Here is a 22957-nt window from a genome sequence, read left to right on the forward strand (position 1 = left end):
TGCCGGATCCTTACGGGTGCTCCTGTGGAACCGGCTTTCACGGACCTTATTGTAACGAAAGTAAGTCATTGAGCGCGTTCGGTGGATTTACTAACCGTATTTTTATTGTAAAAGCATTTCTTGCCTCATGAGTGGCGTGTACAGTACCTGCCAGCAGAGCGTGTCGGCAGAGCACGACGCTCTGCCGACGCTCGAAAGAAGAAATTCTCCAGAATTACGGTCCGAAACCAGGTGCTTTATGTGCCGGGCGGGCCCGCAACGCATATGTCACGAGGGATTGTTGGATCGAGCATGTTAGAGGTTTGGTTTGGTTTATTGGGTTTTAACGTCCCAAAGCGACTAAGGCTATGAGGGACGACGCAGTGGAGGGCTCCGGAAATTTCGACCACCTGGGGTTCTTTAACGTGCACTGACATCGCACAGTAGACGGGCCTCTAGAATTTTGCCTCCATCGAAATTCAGCCGCCGCGGCCGGGATCGAGCTCGAGTCCTTCGGGCCAGCAGCCGAGTACCATATCCACTGAGGCACCGCGGCGGAGTGCATGTTAGAGGTGCGGGAAGTGAACGCGTTGTGGTGTGTACGTCGGTAAAGTGTGTTGGGGGTGTGTACCGATGTTAGATAACGATGACTCCCAAAAAAAGTTGCGGGCGTTCAACCGCAAATTCTTTCGCGTTTCTTCAATGAAAGAGACTGCTGTCTTCTACAGTTTTCTTGCAAGCTAACTGTCGCATTCAGTATTTCTGAGAAGAAGTCGAGCTGCACTTAGCGATATGGTACTGTGATTAGCCTGTGATTACTGTGATTAGAATGTGATTACTGTGATGAAGTTTTTGAGCGAAAGCGCAGACGCCGCACAGAACTGAACAGCACGACTAAAATGAGAGCCATTGAAAGTGCAGTCAACCATTACAGACGATTAGAAAATTATTATCTTGGTCATATTCTACCCTATATTTTCAAAATGAGTAGAAAATTGGCGTTTTCAGTACATTTTCTTGTTGCACTTGTCAGCGAAAATGAGGAGGGCATCAAGTGTGGCGACTTGCTCTATTCGAAGTTTGCAGTACTAGCGGGTGCGTTAGGTCACCTGGGGAAATGACATATTTCCTATATGTTCTACACTAGTTGGTTTTATGATAATAAACTTAAGGTGCTATATTTCTTTTTCTCTGAAGTTGTCACTACGCATTGTACTCTAAACTTCCTTTCTAGTCATTTTTAACATATTTTGAGACGAGTAGACCACAAAATTAAGACTGCCGCTACGCTCACTTTAGCGCTGGTGCCGGTAGCGTTCTTTCCGGCATAAAATACTGACAGACAACAGTCATCGAAACCGTCGAAAGAGTCATAAATGAAGACAACAGTCATCGAAACCAATAAAAGCATAGAGGGATGTTTGTTTTTTTCTTCCCCATGAAGTTGATCAATGGAAAATAACAGTTTCTTTACTTTATGGCTGAAGGCAATTGATTAGAAAGCAGAAGCAAAAACACATACCGCCGATCAGATACAGCCCACAACAACCGATTTTCGCGCACGGTGCGCCAGGAGCTCAGCTACCGAGACGGTTGTCCGGTGTTACACTTTAGGGTGGATTTTCCTAGCGTGCAACCTAACCTTCAGCGTGTTCACCGACGCCTCCCGCGGCCATAGCGGCGAACTTACTACGTCCTCCATTGTCGCGAGTGCCACGTCCATATCATATGTCCATATCAGATTTTAGAATTTCGATAACGTGGTTACCCTCGGTGCTGGGGCTGAACAAATTTGGAACAAATGCATGGGCTTCCGAAAAGCTTGCAGGTAAACCAACCTCTCTAGAGCGTGCAACTCCTCGAAATAGCCAAAATTTCGTAGGCCACAGTACCAAGGTAAGTGCGTTTTAGAAATTCTAAAAAGTGATACGGATATTAATTACGGTGGCGTACAGCCTCTCAATAGTTAAGGAGCCTAAAAGCAATAGTTAAAAAGTTAAGACCGGCCTCCTATTTAGCACTTCTTAGCTGCATTCTCATGTAGTACTACACAGCTGAGAACGCTATGCACAAAAAAAAGCGCTATTCTAAATCAAAAAGCCTATTTTTAGAAATTGTTTAAAGTCTTAGGTGAAACCACAGTATATGTGGCAGTGAATAGAAGCTAAAGTTCACAATAAATTTCAGGCGCTGAATATTTAAAATGTGACTATGCGTGCGTGAGTGTTTCTAATAAAAATATAGAAGGTAGCAATTTCTCATGATGTCTCATGTTTTCTTGTTTCATCTTTTTTTTGCCTAGAGTAAATTCGGGCCCTTTAAGTGGTGCGGGGGGGGGGGGGGAGGCGGCGGAGGGTCATGGTAGCTCAAGTTTTACATGTAACTACTGTTATAAAGGTACTTTATTGTTAGCATAGGGCGTTAACTAGCCAATCAGTTTTCTGTGCTGCCGCCGCGATGTCTGAGTGGTTATGTTTGTGCTCGGCTGCTGGCCCGAAAGACACGGGTTCGATCCCCGCTGCGGCGTTCCTATTCAACGGTGGCGATTCCTAGAGGCACCTGTACTGTGCGATGTCAGAGCATGTTAAAGAATTTCAGGTGTTCAAAATTACCTGGAGCCTTTTATGGCCTCCCTGATACCCTGAATCGCTTTATGACGTTATACCCAATAAAACCAAAACCAAACCAAAATCGTCACAGGTGCAATATTTGCTTTAAGTTGAAGTTGAAACAAGGAAAATATTTCCTTGAAGTTTCTACCTCCAAAGTGGTCGCCTTGCGGTTGTCTTATTATGGGAGACTGGTGGCCTTTCTAAACTTCCAGTTGTTTGTTTCATTCTATTAAACTTGCGCCGTCTTTCTAGATCCATGCGAACGCTAGGAAAACACGGCTGCATGCGCTCATCGCTGTTTCTTTAACGTCTAAATGCACCTTCACATAAAGTTCCTTCCCGTAATCATTCCTACCGCAGCGTGCCCTGCCCACCACTACGGTGCGGACTGCAAGCAGAGCCGTGTGTGCTTCTGCAAGACTGAGGAGTTCTGCAACATTCACACGGGCACCTGTCTCAAGGATAGAGGAGTATGTCGCCAGGGCTGGAAAAACTCTCCGTTCTGCGACACAAGTAAGGCTTACTGTTTACGCTCGCCATTCGTTTTCTAATGTTCCCAGAAAAAAAGGTTTGCTTCGGGCATGGGCAGCCCTGTTCATGCAGCATGCACGAGACGCCCAATTTCTGGAGGTTGAGAGCATTTAGCATCGCCTTTCAGTTTCCTAACTGCCGAAAATTCTACGAGAACTCGCGTTTGCGCATAAGTTTACTGTTGGTAAAGGAACGATCACGTGAAAAAAAAACCTGGCAAGATGAGCGATTCCTTAGAGATTTTGCAACCAAACGAGGGTACGCAACACTGAATAAGTCAGCAACTTTACAGAGTTCCAAGAGGAACGCTGCAGTTGAAAATCCGGCAATTTGCACCTTGCCGCCTAAACCATTCCTTCTTGAATTGAATGGATTTCTTAATGTGCGTGTCAATGTTTCTTTGCATGTCAAAATCGAACATGGCCCCGAAAAAGTCTACCTGCTCATCTTGAAACGCCTGGAATAGGAAAAAGACAGACTGGTCCCACTTTGTGAGGCTACGTCCTACCCACGCGCCGCAAGAAATGCATGTCTAGAAGTAGACCTTCTTTTTTCTGAGTTTGATTTGCGGTTAAAGGCAACCCATTCCCACCTTCTGTACGAAGTTTAGGAACTCTTGACCGAACACCTTCGCACATCGCACATCGCTTCGGCATGAAAATGACATATTTAAGAAATATGTTTCTGCACGAGAACCCGTTGAACACTAGCTCACCCTTAGCAACATCAGGGAGGTTTTAAGGAGGTTGTAATTGAATGTATGGAAAAGATGTATTCTTTGTTTGCGGCGATGGCTCAATGGAGCTTAGAGCTTCCAAGTGCTGACGTGAAACTACAGCGTGGGTAATTGAATATAGGAAGCTGTCTGTCCGATTCCTAGAAAACGTTGAAGAGCCTAGTATCTCGGCATTAAGATATCGAAATTCAGCGTTTACATTTCACGTATTCTCACGACAAATACTTAAAAAGCGGACATCTATGCGCATGAACTGTATGACGGAGATATTACTCGGTGAGCAGAAGAGATTGTGTATCAATAAGAATAAGTTTTTAAAGGCGTGTATCTCGGTTGTCTCCAAAAGTATACAAGCTTTACAATAATCAGATACAAATCCATTGTCACGCTGTGCGGATATAACCGCATGGAATATTTATTGCCTCTGCTGACAACACATTTGAAGAGAAGCTGTAAATGTGGTTTGTTTTACATTCTAAGCTGGCGGTCAGTATATTCATTGCAGAACTCTCTCTTGAAAGCAATAAGTTTCGCGTTGGATTACTCAAGGCAGCGGTAACAGACTATGTTATAACTAAAAACTTGGCAGCCGACGCGTGGTTTAGACTGCGCGTGAAGGTTGTGCAACACACGGGTGCGATGAGTACTTACGTGTAAATTAGAAAGAAATAAGTTATACAATGCAGAACATAACTTATGACTATGTTCCTAATGTTATCTACCGACTCCAAGATTGCAACAGATGGAAGACATTTTACGAACGACTTTTCAGGCTACCCTTTGTTCAAGAATGGGCCTTTGGTGAAGAACGTAACCGACAAAGATGCCTTGATAGTGTTCAACCCCTGGAATTCTGCTGTCGATTTAGGCAGTGGGAGCCCCAAAGAATATCGTGTGGAGTACAAGGTAAGCTTTTGAGTGCTCTGCGTTTTTCCCTCACACGAATCAAAGGCCGAAGTTGCAGATTCACCAACTCGTTTTACATATCCGTTTAAGAAGGGATTTGTAAGTTCTCCCCCTTGATTGCTCGCATAGTAAGGATTCATCCACCAGAATTGATATATAACCCCACGGAATATTTACCCTGTAATGAATATCTAGTGTTCACGCCCTTGAAACGAAATGAATAAGCGGCACCTAGGAAAACCACAAAGTGATCTCGGCATTTTTGTTTTCGTGAAAAAATTTTTCGCACTATAAACACTTTGCTGCTTTAAGGTAAGGCATTAAATTTTCTACTCGAAAGGTGTACACTCATTCAACAATAAAATTAAAGCAGAGAAAACGTTATGTAGAACACAAATAGCGCTCTGTGTGCTATGCAGTGGCAGTGTCGATCACCGCTATCAAGTTGAATCGGCTGGAGAACTCAACTTTCGTTCACGGTACGCCCCGCTTACCGAAACCTCAGGTTTACAAGAAAGAGCGGGTAAACCTTTTCGTCCCTCTGGGGACACGGCTCAAACGAGCAGAGAAAGAAATGTCGCCGCGATTATAGTTTACCAATGTAGCGTTTAAACAGCACAGATATCTTGTCGGCACTCAACGACTGATTTTCCGCTCGCCGTCGCCGTTTGGTTTCTGCCTTAGCGGCTCGTACTGCGAGGTGGTACCGGTGCCCCCGCGGACCCAGCGCGAGAGCTAATCGGCCCAATAATAGAATTGCATTCACAAAGGCCAGTACTACAGAGGACCAAAGTGAAACCAGCCATTTACAATACTGGGCCGATTGCCTATGCTGTTTGGGGCGTTTCTTCTCCAGCGGCATGTCTGGCGGCTGCGGCATCCTTGCGCCCATGAGGAGCATCTGGTTGCGCAGGATTCCACTCCACATACACTGCGCGGCGGTACGGTAGGCCAAGCAGTGGAGACGCCAGCACTTTGGTATTTGTCTGCCGGGGGCTATTCAGAGGGATGGATAACGTGCGCCACCTATGCGCAGAGTACTCAGACGGTTACGTGCTCTTGATGAGGGTCGCACCGTGGGCCACGTGGTAGGAGTGACCGTTACCTCAACAAGAGACGACACTCGACCCTGCAGTGATTCGCTAGTAGCTGCCGATGGAAACTAAAAAAAATCAACCTCACCGCCTTCGAAATGCTGTGTCTCCTGGGAAACAAGCTGTATGACGCAAGCACACGCAGAAGGGAGAGCCTTGGGGGAAAAAGTCCCGTTGATTGTAGCGTACAAATTGGCCAATGAAGGCTGTCAGAGTATACCGATCTCAGCTTGCGGTCCATGCTGCTTTTGCTGTCCGAGAAGGTGCAAGGGCTGCAATTTAAGGGTCTCGACTATTTGCAACAGTAGTGACGAAGGTGTACTCGTCTGTAGAGTTCTTCAGATCAGTGCGAAAGGAATGAGTTGGGATTCCATACTGGGCGACTACAGTGAACAAGCATCTCAATAAGAGAACTGTATATCGGAGGCCATTGTTCTGCCGTCTCGCTTAGCAGTTTTTCTACTTCAGCAGGTTCAGTATGCACAGGAAATGTTTTCATAGGACGTTATTAACGGAAGGTGTAGGAACCAAACTGCGTTTGTGTGCCTTCGTGGACGAAGTTGATGCCAGGAAAAAATGTATCTCACATATTCCCGATAAAACTTGCCGTTCATTGCTTAGAAACATTTTCTCTCCAAAACAGGTAGGAAATGAAACGTGGAACAGCAAAACGGTTCCTTCTACAACTTACAAGTCACCCCTCAGCGTTGTCCTCAAGGCCCTACGAAGCGGTACAAAATACGAGGTTCGCGCCCTGGTTATTGACAGCGATGGACGCCATAGAGAACACGGTGCCAACACTACTCACTTCCAAACTGCCTGCGGGGGTAAGCTAAAGTGTGAATTGCTGAACTGACATCATTTATTAAAGGGGCTTTTGTTTTCAGCACCGACTTTGCCTCCTCAAAATGTCAAGATCGACAACCGCAGCACAACTGCAATCGTGGTCAGGTGGACGGTAAGTGACCACGTCGTTCAAGCGTACCTGCTCAGATATCTGATTCTTTTAATGTCACTACTGGAATATTTATGCGACCTGGGGCCCCTTCTGCAAGAGAGTTGCGTGATTAAGACTGAGCCCGCATTTCATTAAATTTTTTGCAGTGGAAGTGCTAACTTCGACAGAACAGTCTGGAGCAGAGAGACGGCGAACAGAACGAGTGCCAGTTTTTTTTGTTGTCTCTCTGTTGCGGATCGTTCTGTCAAAGTTAGCCCTTCCACTGCGAAAATTCTATGCCGAATATCCCCAATCGCCGGTCAATGAAATCGTAAAGGTTGTTTTCCTTTGTTGAAATGGCACATGCCCACGTCGGAGGATTGGCTTAGGCTTCGTGCACACACGAACAGAATGAAGTACAGACAGAGATGGAATGCACAGTTAGGTGTAATAGCACTGGTTAAATATCCAGTTGAAATTTATCAAAAGGTTGTTGAAACAAGATGCCGGCGTGTGAACGAGCGGCTGTTACTAAAGAAAAATATCAACTTTGCTCAAATAACGTGCCTGCAGACGATGCGCAGAAATAGCAGAGTTAAAACTACCAGCTCTTGGAGGCAACCCATTATACCCGCACTTCACTCAGGCATAAATTTTTGGTTGAGAGGTTACTTATTACACCTAGTATTTACATTCTCAATAAACGTTTTTTATTCTCGTTGCCTTATTCCCGCGTAGTGTTCTGAAGAAAAAATGTAGTCTGTTTCATAGGCTAAAGTAGGTGTAATTACAAAACGCATTGCAGGAAGAGAGCAGCACATTCAGAGATGGCTCATATGCAGTAGCAGCCGCACAGGGTCCTTTGGCTCCATGACATGCTGCTGCCTTCACGCGCTTTCCTTCTTCGCGCTAGGCAACACTCGTCTCCCTGGCTGCTTTGATGGCTTGGGGAGTATGGACCATTCCTGGTTTTTCTGCTGGCTGCACAGTACGTTTGTCATTCCGCGATTATTTTGGAGCTTTACATGCTGCTTCCTTCAGTCGATTATATTTTCCGTGCCGGCACTGAGCTGAGCGTTCCTCGCTTACTAGTACGTCATAGCGCTGGCCCGCTATGCTTCCGACTTGGGACTTCTATACTCTCAAAGCCACACTCTCCCTTCCGTTTACATCTATGTAAAGCTGCTCTTGGTGAAATAAGGGACGAATTCTCTTTTCTCTCATTCCTCTTCTATCAACTTCCACGGGAGCAGCCCTACTCTTGCTGAGCAATCGGAAGGAAAGAAGTTTAAAATGAAATATGGCAAAGATAACTGTTTTGCTCGTCGGTGAGGATTTCCTGACACTACGTTGGATTTGGTGCTCGTTCGATAATGCAGAGTGATTCGCTGCGTTTGGGATTCCATTCATGGTCTAAGATTTCATTTTCCTAAGAGTGCTATTCAAAACTCGCGCCAGCCCATGCGTCTGCTTTCCAATTATCCTTTTCTTTTTTTACCTAACGCCAACCAATGACGCTGCGTGAATATAGCTCTTCGCCATTTGCTTGCGACCAATGATACAAGAACTATACCACCGCACAACATGGCCCCAAATATGGCGGCGCCCATGCTCCCGCGCTGTAGAGCGTCTATAAGACGCTTTACAGCGCGGGAGCATGGGCGCCGCCATATTTGGTCACATGACCATTCCGCCACCGCCGGCCTTCGGGCCTTCTCGTTTCGACGGCTGTGGGCGCTCTGGTGCCCGGCTGCCAGACGCTTCTCCGGCTCTCGTTGTGGATAAGGAGCTGCCGGACGCCACACAAATTTCCTGTGAGTGCGCAGAGAACGTGCTGGTGCTGGAAAATGTTTGCTTCAACAAGCTGATTTACTCACCTCCTTCAGACTGCCGGCATCGGCTCGAATGTGTCAACAGACCGCCGTCAGCTACCTGCGCGTTCATATTTATTCAATCAATTCACCACGTAACGATATTCGTAACCGCATAACTTGTTGTCAAAGTGCAGATTAAAAGCGCGCCAATGCCTGAAAGCTTACTTTTTAGAGCTCGATATTTTTGCCGAATGGAGGAACATGTGTTCACAGCTACCAAGAACGTTCGCGGCTCAGCATGTGCACGCGACTTACAGCCGAAGGTCCGCATGCGTGTGAACGCCGGCCTTTTGTCCAGATATTTACTTTGTACTCCGTTAACATTCCGGCTTCCAAAGGAAGGGTATGGATGTATTTCAAGGACCCCTTCAGAAGCTCAGCGACGTTCGACCGTGCTCTCTTGCTAAGTAAAACTGAAAACTGCTCGAAGTTCAGCACCCGCAGATGTAAGCAATCGGAATAAGCTGGAATATTCGAAGTCCTGTAATGACAAATTTCACCGCTGTCCCGTGCATCAGCGCACTTTTGTAGAGCTTTGCACTGGGTTACTGAACTGCATGTCGAAGCGCCTCCTTTGCGGACTTTAGCAAACGCTCAGTTGCTGCTTCCACTGTGCTAGCGTTAAGTACGCACGACAGTTTAGTGAGCACTGTGCCGACGCCAGGAAGAATTTATTGCAAATGTCTAAAAAGCACAAATAATTCGGTGTATTCGATCAGTGTTCTTCGAAGGTGAGAAACGTTACAGGCATATATGCGCTCGTTCTGCCATTCCCGCAGCTACTGCTGGCGTTGAAATAAACTGGCGCGCGGCGTATGTGATATGTTTATTTTTTCTCCTCCAAAAACGGCGGTAATTGTTTCGCGGTTTCCTTTATGTAACAAGCGCGTCTATTTTCCCGACACTACACCACAGGGATATAAGATCTAGATATTAATTCAACAATACGCATGACATCCGTACCACAGCTGGGTCGTTTAAGAGTCACTTGACGTTCGTACACAAGCTGCGCAACAGCGTTTCGCACTGCGCGGCGATGCTGCTAACGCCGGCTGTGAAGGCCAGAAGTGGCGCACTAAAGTCACCGGAACTCTGCCATCTGTCGTGGACAGAGCAAACTGATCTCTGTAAACGGTCTATATATCCAGCTACCTGCTGCCCGTAAGTGGATTTAGTGCACATGATTTTGTCGAAGATTATGTTCTGGCAACACTGGGATTTTGTCCCAGCACACTTGGTCTTTGAGAGCCGCCGCGGTTGCTCAGTGCTTATGGCGGTCGGCTGCTAATCTGAAAGAAGGGGTGAGTTTTGTGGTCAGTATGTTTATCTGCACCCATGTTTGTTTGCAAACGACAAAACCGTCTATTTGGATGTGGAAATAAGTTTTCGTCGAATATGCCGTTTGAAATCGCCGAGAAAACCCTTCCTGTATCGGTTGACATATGCACCTCTAAGCACACTCCTGCCTTTGTCTGTCGTTCTAGTAAGCTGCCTTGGTGGACGTTGAGGAAACTTCAATAGCTCTGGAAACTAGAGAAGCGACGTGTAAACCGGAACTTGCTGGCATGAACCTACGACAGAGCTATTTATGCCCTGCGAGGTCTAGCTTCAATCATCTGTTCGTAAAAGTGATCCTGTGAATAAAACAAGGCCCTCTGCATTTTAGCGCCTATGAGTTAACTCTTGGGGTATTTTTGCCCCATTCACATGACATGATTTTCACTAATTTTTTTCCCTGTTAACAGCGGATGCAGTGGACATTACTGGACAGGCAGTGCTCTTGCTCATATTAATTCATAATAATGGTCTACACCCTTCCAAGAGCTATGCTTTAAGCACATGAATTTCATGACAACTTACTGAACTGAACCATTCATTTCCATCCGCCGTGCTGTCTTGGTGGTTATGGTACTCGGCTACTGACCGGAAAGACGCGGGTTCGATCTCGGCCGCTGCAGTCGAATTTCGATGCGAAATTCTAGAGGCTCGTGTACTGTGTGATGTGAGAGCACGTTCAGGAACCCCAGGTGGTCGAAATTTCCGTAGCCTTTCTCTAAGGCGTCCATCATCGCCTGAGTCGCATTCGGACGCTAAACGCCCATACACCAAATCATTTATTTCCAATGGTTATGACCGACACTGTAGCCTGATCTTTTGAATACCATGCTAAGGTAGTATTTCTTTTGTGCGCATTTCGTCCATTGATGATGAGTTTTTTTTCTTCCAGTCAGAGATTGTCTTAATGGCTTGTCGTTTTCTGACGGCTTCATCTGTCCTGATTTTTGGCCCTATCCCAGCGGTACTCAAAAGATAGGTATGTAGAAGCATTGAAGCCTATATTCGATTTCTTTCAGAACCCTGGGAGGGAATTCTGGAACTGCTGGAGCGTGAACGTAGTGCTGGAAGTGAATGGCGTGCCACTGGAATTCAACCTGACTCAGTCCGGAACATTGGCCAATGACATGTACAGCATTCCGGTGGAGCCGTACACCAAAGTGAACATACGGTTGCGAATGAGGACGCCTGACAACAAGTACAGCGTGTGGACCAGGGACATGGCTGTGGTATCAGCTGAGGACGGTGGGTGTCAGTTTTAGAATGCTTGTAAAAACCTGAGTAGCTTTTCAAGTTGTCGCATTGTGCTTCAGTACTTGTCTGGCTAGCTCAATCAATGCTATTGTTCGCATTATTACACTGCATCCACACTGTAAGACGACATTACAAGGGGAAAAGAGGAACGTAGCAATTACAACCACAATCCCAAGCCAAAAGTAATAATGAAACCATGAAGGTACACGACAGAAATACAAATCTTACGAAACAGAATCCAATATTCCTGGACAATAATGGTAGTACAGAATAATTTTTTATTTTTTGCGCGGCTTGTTACGGTAGGCAATTAGTAATGCGATCGATTACACTGAAGGTAATTTTCATATCTTCTCTTTAAAGGGACCCTGAAATGATTTCGATATACATATTGTAGTGCAAGAGATCTGTAAGAGGTGGTCTTTCTGGGTATTGAAGCCAAACCGGAAAGCTCTGCGTGAAACGCATAATTTAGGAATGTTTATTTTTAAATCGCTGCTCGCAGTAGCTCACAGCAGATTAAGGCGACACACCTCACCGCGCGTCCCCTTCCCTGCCCCAATGACGTCATTGGACAGACGGGGTGAGCTTGAAGGCTGGCTCTTCTTCCCAATAATGTCATCGGGGTAGTGGATGCGCAATGATGTGTGTCGCCCTAATCGGTTGCGAGCTACTGCAAGCGGTGATTTTTAAAAAAGTATTTTTAACTATAGGGCCCACGCAGAGGTTTAAAATTCGACTCGAATACCCACAATGACCACCTCTACCGATCTACATAATCGCTGCCCTAGAAAATGCCTATCCAAATCATTTCGCGGTCTATGTAGTGATTAGAAAACTAATTGATTACCCTGATATACTCTCCATTAAATATAAATACATCCCCTTTTTCTTTTTTTCCTTTCAATGACTGTTGGCTTTTTCGTGTATATATACACAGGAGCCCCCCCCCCCCCCCCCCCCCCCCCCATCTACTTACGCCGATGAGTAAAGTAAATAAGTGACCAGTGAATCTTAGGAGTACGAGGCCATATGTATTATTAGACGAAAATGTTCGAATATATACGCTAGGAGGCACCGCATTATAACTGCCGAAAACTTGGCCCACCTGTACGGTACCCGCATGGAACTTTTTTCAGGGGAGTCGTCGGCTTTGGTGCGGCAAATAGTTCACATTGCCGCGCCCAACATCGCATTAATTCAAACACTCGGAGCGATGAACAATTTCTAAAGCGGGGTTCGCATCGACTTCTGCGCCTCGACAGATTCTCCCAGGTCGTTGCAGGTGACCGGTTTTCTACACTAATTCTAGCACACGGGTCTTTATGCTTCTCAGGTGTCGTGTGCAGTTCACGGTTTCCTTTCCGAGGCGTGTTCGCGTGGTGTGAATGTTTGGCGGTGCATCTGGGGTTCTTTCGTTTGTGACATCGCGCTGGTTTCACATGGCCAAGCAAGCTGATCATAAAACCGCTGCAGAGAGTGGTAAAAGTGGGTGCCCGGCACCCTTTTGGCCACGAGCATACTTTTGGATCGCTTTGAATTTAGGGTAGGTAGTGACCGTTGAATGGGATATTAAGAGGGAAATAACTAGAAGAATAAGAATGAGGTGGAACGCATCTGGCAGGTTCTCTCAGATCATCAGAGGGAGCCCTGACGACAGTTTATACTTTTCATGTTGCCTGTTGTCTAGAGCGGTGGTGAAGCCGTGTCATGGTATTCAAGGGTCAGAGTGTGCAAGTATATTTAGTCTGCTGCTGATCTTTAATTAGTGCACATGTTTCAAACCGGGAAGTTATTTTCGAAATAACAACCTTCTTGTTGTCAACAATGGGGAGTTGTTAGAAATTAACAACCCACTTGCTTGAAACAAGGGCTTCCTTAATGTTTCCAATATCAATTTGTTGAGGCAGAAAAGTTATACAGTTTACAATTTTTTTTCCTGTTAACATAATAATTACTTATGCAGCAATTGTTTTCAAGGCCTTGAATAGTGATATAGAGATGTAAATTTCACTGTCTACAGATTTCTCCCATAAATATTTTTTGTACCTGCACTACCGTGGCGCCCACCACCTAATTTAGAAGTAGCGGCGAAAGTGATAAACAGTAGCAATTGTATTAAAGCGAACACTTAAGTAATTACGTAAGGTAGCATGTGCTTATTCCTTTTATTTCTGTAGCTCCTACACCACCCCCGTACGTGGAACAAAAGAAGAATGGGTCTCGAGACGTCAAGTTCGCCTGGGGTCGTCCGGAATTCGCCAACGGTGTCATTCGCCACTACCGCGTTTTGTACAAACCCCTGAGACTTCGGGTTCCTGATTGCGCTCTACCAGACCGGCTAGAGACCGAAGTCATCGTTAAACCGCCGCAGCTCAGCGCCAACCTGATTGGCCTGCATCCATACACAACATACCGCTTCTCTGTCGCTGCCGTAACAGTCAAGCCAGGGAATGCTACAGAGGTGACTTTCAACACACTTCAGGCAGGTGAGTCCTCGGCCAGTACGATCCTCAACGTCAATCTATTTTCAAATTTCGCCGGATTTCCTCGTCACAGTAGCACTAATGGACGTAAAACATCCTCCTGAATTCTTACCATCGCACTCAACCTGGACACACCGGCGTGGTCGGAGGAACACAAACTTAATTCGGAAAGAAACCTGAATTTATCCAAGCAGCACAGTTAATCAGCCCAGTACTGCAAATGAATGGTTTCACTATGGCCTTTTATAGGACAAGCCTTTTCTAATACGTTTATAGTATTGTGCCAATTATCTGGGCTGCGTAAATGTTTTCATTTTCTTCATATGGCACGCATAATTATTTTCTGCTAGTGAGCTCACCCTCCATGGGGATTTCTTATCGACCAGACCCTTGTGGCCATCTTTACGCTTGAGATAACAGTTACAAGAGTCGTAAATATGGCATCAAAAAAGCACCATTGCTTCGAAACATGTCTGTACCGTTACTTTGTTCTTTCTAACTTTGGGGTAGAATTTACTACCCAAAGGGTATTCTACGGACAAATGGTGTAGCTTAGGGGCTCCTAGTGCTCAAGGTATGTGCATTTTTAACGTCGCACAAGGAAGCGATTACAGCGATTTCTTTTTTTAATTTCATCTTAGCAGTTTATCAAGCGCAAGACTGTGTTGCGCAGGTTGTCCCGCATTTGCTATTTAGAATAATAAAGATTCTGCTGTATTCTTCAAATACTTTGATTTCACCTGAAGGGGAATATTGAAAAGGAAGAAAATACTCTCAAATACAACTATATAATTTTCAATTTGCAGGCAAAGAACAAAAACTTAGAGGACGCATAAGCTTCACCTTTAAGAGTGGAACGCGACAGAGCCTTGCATCGCTGCCAGGGAGTTCATGGAAGGCCATCGCCCTTTGGACAAATCGAAAATTGTTTTTTTTTAAAAGAAAGGACATGCCGCAGCAACAAACTCACTTGTATTGGTGGACACCCGACCTGCGCATGATGCACAGCCCCTGATTATAGGTCGCCAGTTCGAATCCCTGCGGCAAGCTAGGCTCTAACTTAACAGAAAGTTTATCCTGCACAAAACGTTTAATGGTATGATACCATTAGGAATATTCTGCGGCAAATGGTTGGCATGATAAGAATTTTTCCGATGCGTGGTGCTCAAAACTATAACGACGACGGTGGCTTTTCGATGGAACGAGCTGTACACGCTGTCGTGTAAAGGCTGCATAAACTTGGTTTGTTCACATCAATCATTATTATTTATTATTATTTATTAGTACCTCAAAGGCCAACTAGGGGCATTACGTGAGGGGTGGGCATACATATCGTTGAAAAAAAATCAGTGATGAATGATTTGAAGTATTCCAGGCCAGGATGGATGAAAGCTTCAGCGGGGAGGTCGTTCCAATCTCTTGCGGTCTGGGCGAAGAATGATTTTAGGTGCGCAGGAGTAGATGCTCGAGGTGCATGAACAGCTTTCGGATGAGTGATGGGAAGTGAAAGCCGGTATGCAGGGGTGATAACGGATTGGTTGAAATGCGAATGATAAAACTTGTGGAAAAGGCAGAGTCTGGCTATTTTTCGACGGGATTCAAGGCTGGGGAGGTTAGCTTTTGTTTTCAATGCTGTTACGCTCGTATGATATGAGTAATCAGAATATACGAATCTTATCGCGCTGCTCTGGACGTACTCAAGGGTTTTGGCTAGGTTAATTTGTTTGGGGTCCCAGATTGAGCATGAATATTCAAGTTTAGGACGGACAAGAGCTAAATAGGCGGACAGTTTTACGCAATCAGGTGCCAAACGCAAGTTAGGCTTTAGATAACCAAGAACACGGTTAGCTTTGTTGGTTATGTTCATTGTGTGGGTGGTCCAAGAGTAATCCTGTGTTAGGCTAATACCTAAATATTTACATGGAGATGCGTGTGATATCATGGAACCGCGAAGGGTGCAATTGGGAGTAGGATACGATTGACAACGATGAAATTATACTAGCGTTGATTTATTAACGTTTAAAGATATTAGCCAGTTTGCGCACCACTCTTCCACAAGTTTTATGTCGCACTGCATCCTTCTCTAATTGATAATTTTCAAAGGAAGCTTTTACTTTTCTTGATTAGCTTACTTTTGAGCAGTGCGCCTGTAATGCTGAATATATCAGTGTGGGTCGTCCCTTGCAGTACCTGACGGTGCACCGATGAAGTTGACTCGTGTTAATTCCCATGGCACTTCTACTAGCATCACGTGGTCCGAGGTGCCTTGCCAAAGTGCAAATGGACCAATTACTGTTTACTACGTGGAGCTGAAGAGCGACGATCCCTGGGAAACAGAGCTGCGCAACAGGACTGTGAAAGGAGTGTTCGAGAGCTATATTGACTTGGTTCCTTACACCCGTTATCACGTGAAAGTGTTCGCCCAAAACGACGCGGGACGTTCTGCCAAGTTTACTGCCCTGAACTTCACAACAAACCCAGGCCGTAAGTAACTCCTTTTACTTGGTGACTGTTCATAGGAATGAAAATGCAGACTAAGTTGCGCGCCACCCAGCCAGCATTGACGCTGGAGCCATAATTTTTACGTTGGAAAGTGCAATATCTTGATACCGGGGATGACTACTGTCCAGTCGCCTCTTAAAGTTCTTTAACAAAGGACCATCAATGTTCTGCCACATGAACGACACAGAAAAAAAATACTTCTTTTCCAAGCCGGCGACTACTATCACCATGAATTAGTGTGTGCAATCAGTAGTGCAGCAATCTAGCGTCACATTACTTGTGTGGACCTCCATCCTTTCATCATGGTCTGCGAAAGAAAGGAAGTGTAGGGTATTGTTGCCATGCGCTGTTTAAGAGCTATCGTTATAGCTTTCAAGTTTTTAGAGCGGGAGCTTCCCTCTCACACTGCCGTTGTACTAAAGCAATAAATCTCGTTCCGGGGTTCTATGCTTCCTGCATGATACAGAGTTTCGTGCTTCTTCCCTGACGCAAATGTTTCGACTGCAGAGTAGCTTTAAAGCTTTCCAAAATCAACCCTTGTTAAGCCACAAAAGTGAAGGCGATCGTAAATATTGCGTCTTCTCCTCTCCGGCGCAGATAGGAAGAAAGCAAATGTCACCTATACGTTTTTCTATTTGTTATCAACACTGCATTCAATATTTCGCCCCAGTGTTAATGCATTAGCGGAATACATTCGAAGGAGCAGAATGGCGCTTTTGTGTAGGAGTGGATGCTGAAATACAGAGGACTCAAAACACGGGATGGAAAGGCGGCAAAAGGCACTGTCACTGGCTTGGAAAGCCTTCTGTAAAGAAAAAAAAAAAGAACGACCACCTTTACTTTTCAGATAGCGAAGGTCGAGAAAATTGGGTCAGCAACTGAAACCGCTGTCGTATTAATAAGCGAAGTATAGCCGTTCTGAAGGGGTTTTCTAGCCCTTAGATTGTGTCCGTTAGCTAGCGATGCTGAGAGCTGGCTGCCTATAGCACTTAAAGCAACTTACTAAATTAACATGAAAGTTAATATTGTGGCATTATTATATCTTGAAAACAGGCTACTACCGGTAAAAACTGCTTTGTAACTGAAAAATACCTACTTTCTCGTGCCTTCTGATGCTCACTCTCCTGCGCGTAGTAACGATGTTTGTACGGAATCAAAGTTGCATCTAGCGATACTATTCCAGGAACAGTGCCATTGATGGGATATTTGAAATAGCTTGCCTTGAAGCGTGTACAAAAAAATGCGATCCTTTTTTATGCAGAACCTTTCTGGCCTAATGTCCGCATTTAAGTGATTGAACACTTGTGCCGTATATAACCTTTTTCTTTCATTTAACGCTCCTGGGTATTATGCTCAACTGTCACATCCTTTCTTACATAAATATCCTAACATTTGTTTTCTTTGGGCTGGAAAACATATCTCGCGAATACATAGTTGCAGCAAACCGCCAGTTTGAGTACACTCTTCGAATGCAATTGACAGCCCTTTTTGTTTTCATGTTTCACGAATTTAGTCTTTTAAAGATAATGAATGCTGCAATTTGGGCGAGTTGGTATTAATTCACAGTGAAAACAGCCCGGGCAAACGAGACAAATAAAGAAAGAAAGACACAAAACAAGCGCTGACTCGGAACTGATTTTTATTCGAAGGAAGCGCTCTTTAAATGCTTTCTTATCCAGGAAAACACCAAAAGTAAAAGAAGACAACCAGAACTACTGATCGTACAATCGCGGGTAAAAAAGATTAGCACACATGACGGAACACCAGGGCGCCGAAATGACAACGCGTGGCGCTGCGGGTGGCGAAGAGGATGATAGCGAGAGTGCCGGGCCGTTCCCATTCTACAGTATTAGGGGGGTTCAGCGGACTGCCACGGACAGCAGAATTACTGGCTAAAAGCAACGCTATAATCTATTGTTCCCGCGATTTCCTTTTGACAAATAATCGCCGACATAAAAAAACAGTAATAAAAAGAAGCCATCTTTGCTCATGATAACCGAGCCAAAATAAATGCCGCAAACACAGTCACGTAGGGTCGGCACTTCAACGCTCGGCCGATGCACGCTTGATAAAGCTTACTTCCTGCCGTCATCCCCCCCCCCCCCCCCCCCTAGGCTGCAAACTTGGAAACGGCCCGATAAGCAGGTCTGCGAACCGCAGCGCCGCGTGGTGAGATATCCTAATTCTGATCGCCAATGATCTGTGGTAATATTTTTTGCTCGCGACTGTACATGACGGTGACAAGACACACACATCCTTGCCATGGCGCATGCGCGTGAGACAGTTAGATGCCTTTTCCGGATAAATAAAAGAGCTGTATCATTGAAAGTGATAGAGGAATCGCTGATGCATCCGCCACTGTTATCGTGAATAAGAAATGCCTCTATAATTTCTTGTGTTAAACTATCACGTTTTGACCTTTTATCACGTGTCAACCTAACTCTTATTCAATAGGTAACCACTGTTATTTTGTGCGGTGAAAATAACTGCGCAATTCCAATGTATGTACATGAATCCCGAGAGCCCTTTGAAGTGTTTTAAACACTCACAATGGCTTTTGTACACTTTTCTTGCCTCCAATAGCGCCGCCTCCGCCAGATGTTTTGCGGGCCGACCAACTGTCGCCAGAGAGCGTCTCGCTCTCCTGGAACGCCCCGTACCCACCGTATGGTGTCCTGAAGAGCTACCAGCTTCAGTACTGGAAAAGTAGTGACAGCGGCAACGTTATCCTAATTGATATCATGCCCCAGAACTGCACACGCGGAAAAGACTATGCACCAAGGCATTGCTACACGGTGATCAACTTACATCCCAACGAGGTTTACCACTTCTCGGTATGATATATTCAATATATTTTTTGGTTATTAACGAACAAGCAGTGTCATATGTTTATTCACTGTCAGCAATTATGACTGTGTATTGGGCATCTTTCTTTCATAACGTGCTGTCATTGGAAATAAATCCGTAGTGTTTGTGCACTAGATAGCATATCGCTTAATATAATAGTAATATATTCTAAAAGCAGCTATCAAGGCCCGCTTCTTTTCTGAAGTGCGGTCTATTCTCAAGTGCATTTTTTTTCTCTTAACATGTCACAAATATGTTCTGTTTATTTTTTTAATGTGAATTTTAGAAGTTTGGTAGCAAAAAAATGTCACGGGACGCGTAGTAGTAAAGCGCATTGGAGAGAAAGTTCAGGTGCGGGAAAGGGGAGCTAAATGACGTCGCCAGGCAGATAATTTAGTCGACTGCAGGCAAGGCGGCTCTCCGCAGGCGCCCTAAATCACTGCAACAGCAAGACAATGGAAAGCAACTGAAAGAGAAAGGAGGGAAAGGGAAAAAATGGAGCGTCGTGATTTCGTAGAACGTGTCATGTGTAGCTTTCGCTGCAAAAAGATCCTGATGCAGAGATGCTGATTGCTTGCAGCGTGTATTTAAAAGAAAAGATGGTAAAACCCAATAAATTAATTGAGCTTATTATGGGCACACATGTACACCCGCCAATTTTTCACCAGTATAGCGAGAATATCTACCCACCGCCTTGTCAGCGCCTTACCACGGCGCGGAGTGGCGAGACAAGCGAGAATAAATGCATTGGTTCCACATCCTCGCTGTCTCTGAATTCGCGTCTGTGTACCGCGATAAGGCGTTCCGAGGCAGGCGCGTAGGGCACATATAGGGCACACTACACAAATTGGGAGATTGGGAACAATGAAGAAAGAGATTATGAACCAGTTATTGCATGCATAAATCTCTCTGTTAGGAGGGAATACACTGGACCAGGTAATGTATTCCAATGTTCAATGGTACGCAGAAAGAAACGGTAGTTAAACACATCAGTGCGAGCAAGTAAAGGTGAGAGATTAAGATTGCGATAACTTCTCGTTGACGATGGTATGGCATAGATGATCTACCGTCTTTGTCAAAAGTAACCAGGCTGCATGGTTTGCTTCTAGTTTGTATAGTGGAGCCCTTGTGGCTTTCCTAAAGATCAAGAGGTGTTGGAAGGTAAGACCCCCAGTCCTTACCTTTAACGACGATTTCGGCTTCAGGGAAGCTGTAAGGGCTCCACTGTACGAACTAGAAGTAAACCATGCAGCCTGGTTACTTTTGACAAAGACTGTACCTGTAGCTTCAGAGCGGGTAGCGCGAATGAATGATAAAGGGGAAAAAATTTAACGGTTCTAGTTTCCGGCGAGTTGCGAGGGAAGTTATTTGTAATTATTTAAGGGCAAAAGAAGGGGGAAACCCACTAAGATAATGGCCTCAATTTCTACCTCTGTAATTACTTTGTAAGGATTCCGTAGAAAGCAAAGCAAGCGTAGTAAAGAATTGGACGGATTAGGCATGTGTACATTAGTAGCCTGGATCCCTTTGGAGCCTTGGTTAATGTTCGTCTAAGATATCCTAATTTTTACGGGCTGTATTACAAACGAAGTCAATGTGTTTGGCCCATGATAAGTTTCAACAGCTGTGGTTGATTAGTGGTTATGGCGGCTGCTGACACGGAAGACACGGGTTCGATCCCGGCCACGGCGGTCGAATTTCGATCCAGGCGAAATTCTATAGGCCCATGTACTGTGCTATGGCAGCGCACGTTAAAGGTCCTCAGGTTGCCGAATTTTCCGGGAACCTTCACTACGGCACCCCTCATAGCCTGGGTCGCTATGGAACGTTATAGACCCCCATAAATCAAACCAAGCCAGGATAAGTTGGAGGAAAAATAATTCCTAGATACTTCTACTCTGATACCCATTCAAGAGATATAATATGCAAAGAGTGATCAAAAATCGCTTAAGAGGAACTATTACTAAATGTCATGATAACAGATATACGGAAGTTAATTTTTTTATCCGCCAACTTTCAAAACACCTGCAGAAGCTACAAAATGATTCACAATGCGAGACTGATCCTATGAAGAATGAATGGTGTCGTAAAACTGAGTGATCAGCGTACATGCGAATGTTCGAGGTTATGTTATAAGACAGGTAATTGATATAAAATAGAAATAAGATAGGTCCTAAGAACCGGCCCTGTGGCACACCGGATGTTAGGGTGGCGACGAAAGGCTGAGCGGAAGTGTAGTTAACACTCTATAAGCGCTCAGAGAGAAAGTTACTGAATTTTAAATCTTCATTATGAGATTTCATTTCAACATTACCTTGGATTGAATCACAGTGTCAAAAGCTTTCGCAAAATATATGAAAACACTTTCACTGTCAGCCCTCCAAACAAATTTCTTTTGCAAGTGCTTGTCTGGCTGCTTTCCGAAAAGCCCTCACCGCAGCTTCACAGCATGGCGTTTTGCGCATTGACTGTGCATACACATGTGCTATTTGTACTCTTCCGGAGTTGAGTGCCCAGAAATATATCGAAACCCGTAAGCTATTTCTGCAGTGTACGTTTTTTTAGTTCTTGAGGGAATCTAGGTACACAACTTTTGTGCACTGTGAGGCTACCGGTGCTTCGTGAAGGGAGTTGGAACTATAGTCGGATACATCTTAAGAAGGCAGCGACTTTTCCCCGTCAAAGAACCCCCTCCATCCAATGGCGTCGGCCAATTGTCATGGCCCTGCTAGGGTGACAATGCAGGGAGCGGTGCCACAATGGAGAGAGGGGTCTATCCCCGACAATGGAGGGAGAGGACTATCATCTTTTATCTACCACTCCCTGCTTTGTCACCCTAGCAGGGTCACGAGAATCGGCCGACGCCATTGGCTGGAAGGGGAGTTCTTTGACGGGGAAAAGCCGCTGCCTTCTTAAGTGGTATCCGACTATAGATATTTGCAAGCTAGTGGCCATTTTAAGCATTTATGATATACGAGATGCCGAAGAAGGGCTGTCTCTGACTTGTGGAGCCAGATAATGTAATAATGTTTTTGGAAATCCGCAGACAACCGCGTTATAGTACAGAAATCAGTATTTATGTTCCGTTTTTAGCGCCAGTCTCTCTGCCACGGTGCTCATAAATCAGGTTTGGAACGAAGTGCTCACCGGAAGAATAAACAAAAACGTATTGTTAAACCAGTTGTTAAATCTTCGTCTTTGGTGAAAGGCACGAAACATACACAGACAAAAAGAAGGTTGTCGGGACAGAGCCCGTTTTGTCAGTAGCATATTTGAAGATACGAAAAACACCTAATAATTCGTATTCATTTCTGCAGGTGCGAGCTAAGAATAACGGTACTGAATATTCAGCGTACTCTGTTGTGCTGGATGTCGAGACAAGGGAAATGCGTAAGTGCTTTATTTCTCTTTTTTGGAAAGCTGGCTATTCAGATGTTTCTCATGAAATCTTTCGCCATCGCTTCGTCAATTGGGCCTCTTTTTTTGTTGTGGTTAAAAATGAAAAAGAAAATGATTTAATGTGCTGAAAGAGGAAAATTTATGTCATGAAAGACAGAAATGTGAAGAACAGGGAAATAGCCCAGCCTGTTTTCTTGTCTGGGCGCTTCGTGAAGCCCGGAAAAGAAGTTACGATCGATGCAGAGATAGGTGTTAATCTTTAACACGCGCTTGACTTTGGTGCGCCGTGTTGAAGTCGGCTATAAAAACCCAGGCTGCGTGAAGTTCCGAGTAAAACCCGAATCTCTTAGAAGAACTTCGACTTCCTCTAGAAGGCGCATACTGCTTGAGACAGGAAACAATAGCGCCTACAAAGACACACACAATAGAAAACCGACATAGGACAAGCGCTAACTTCATCTAACT

At 45.0% G+C, this 22957-nt stretch overlaps 1 protein-coding gene across 1 annotated transcript in view; it reads left to right on the forward strand.

Annotated features, from left to right (window-relative positions):
• Positions 1-22957, forward strand: part of LOC149366337 (receptor-type tyrosine-protein phosphatase kappa-like) — a 120755-nt gene that overhangs the window by 39295 nt on the left and 58503 nt on the right. The window contains exons 10-19 of the mRNA XM_089550200.1: positions 1-60; positions 2952-3104; positions 4631-4764; positions 6502-6685; positions 6746-6816; positions 11024-11249; positions 13439-13747; positions 15932-16228; positions 18830-19080; positions 22411-22483. The exon at positions 1-60 is cut by the window's left edge and continues 99 nt beyond it. Coding sequence (XP_089406326.1) covers positions 1-60; positions 2952-3104; positions 4631-4764; positions 6502-6685; positions 6746-6816; positions 11024-11249; positions 13439-13747; positions 15932-16228; positions 18830-19080; positions 22411-22483 — 1758 coding nt within the window. The remainder of the gene's footprint in view (positions 61-2951; positions 3105-4630; positions 4765-6501; positions 6686-6745; positions 6817-11023; positions 11250-13438; positions 13748-15931; positions 16229-18829; positions 19081-22410; positions 22484-22957) is intronic.

Source organism: Amblyomma mixtum, chromosome 1 (genome assembly GCF_055824585.1).
Source record: "Amblyomma mixtum isolate Tamu chromosome 1, ASM5582458v1, whole genome shotgun sequence".
NCBI lineage: Eukaryota > Metazoa > Arthropoda > Arachnida > Ixodida > Ixodidae > Amblyomma > Amblyomma mixtum.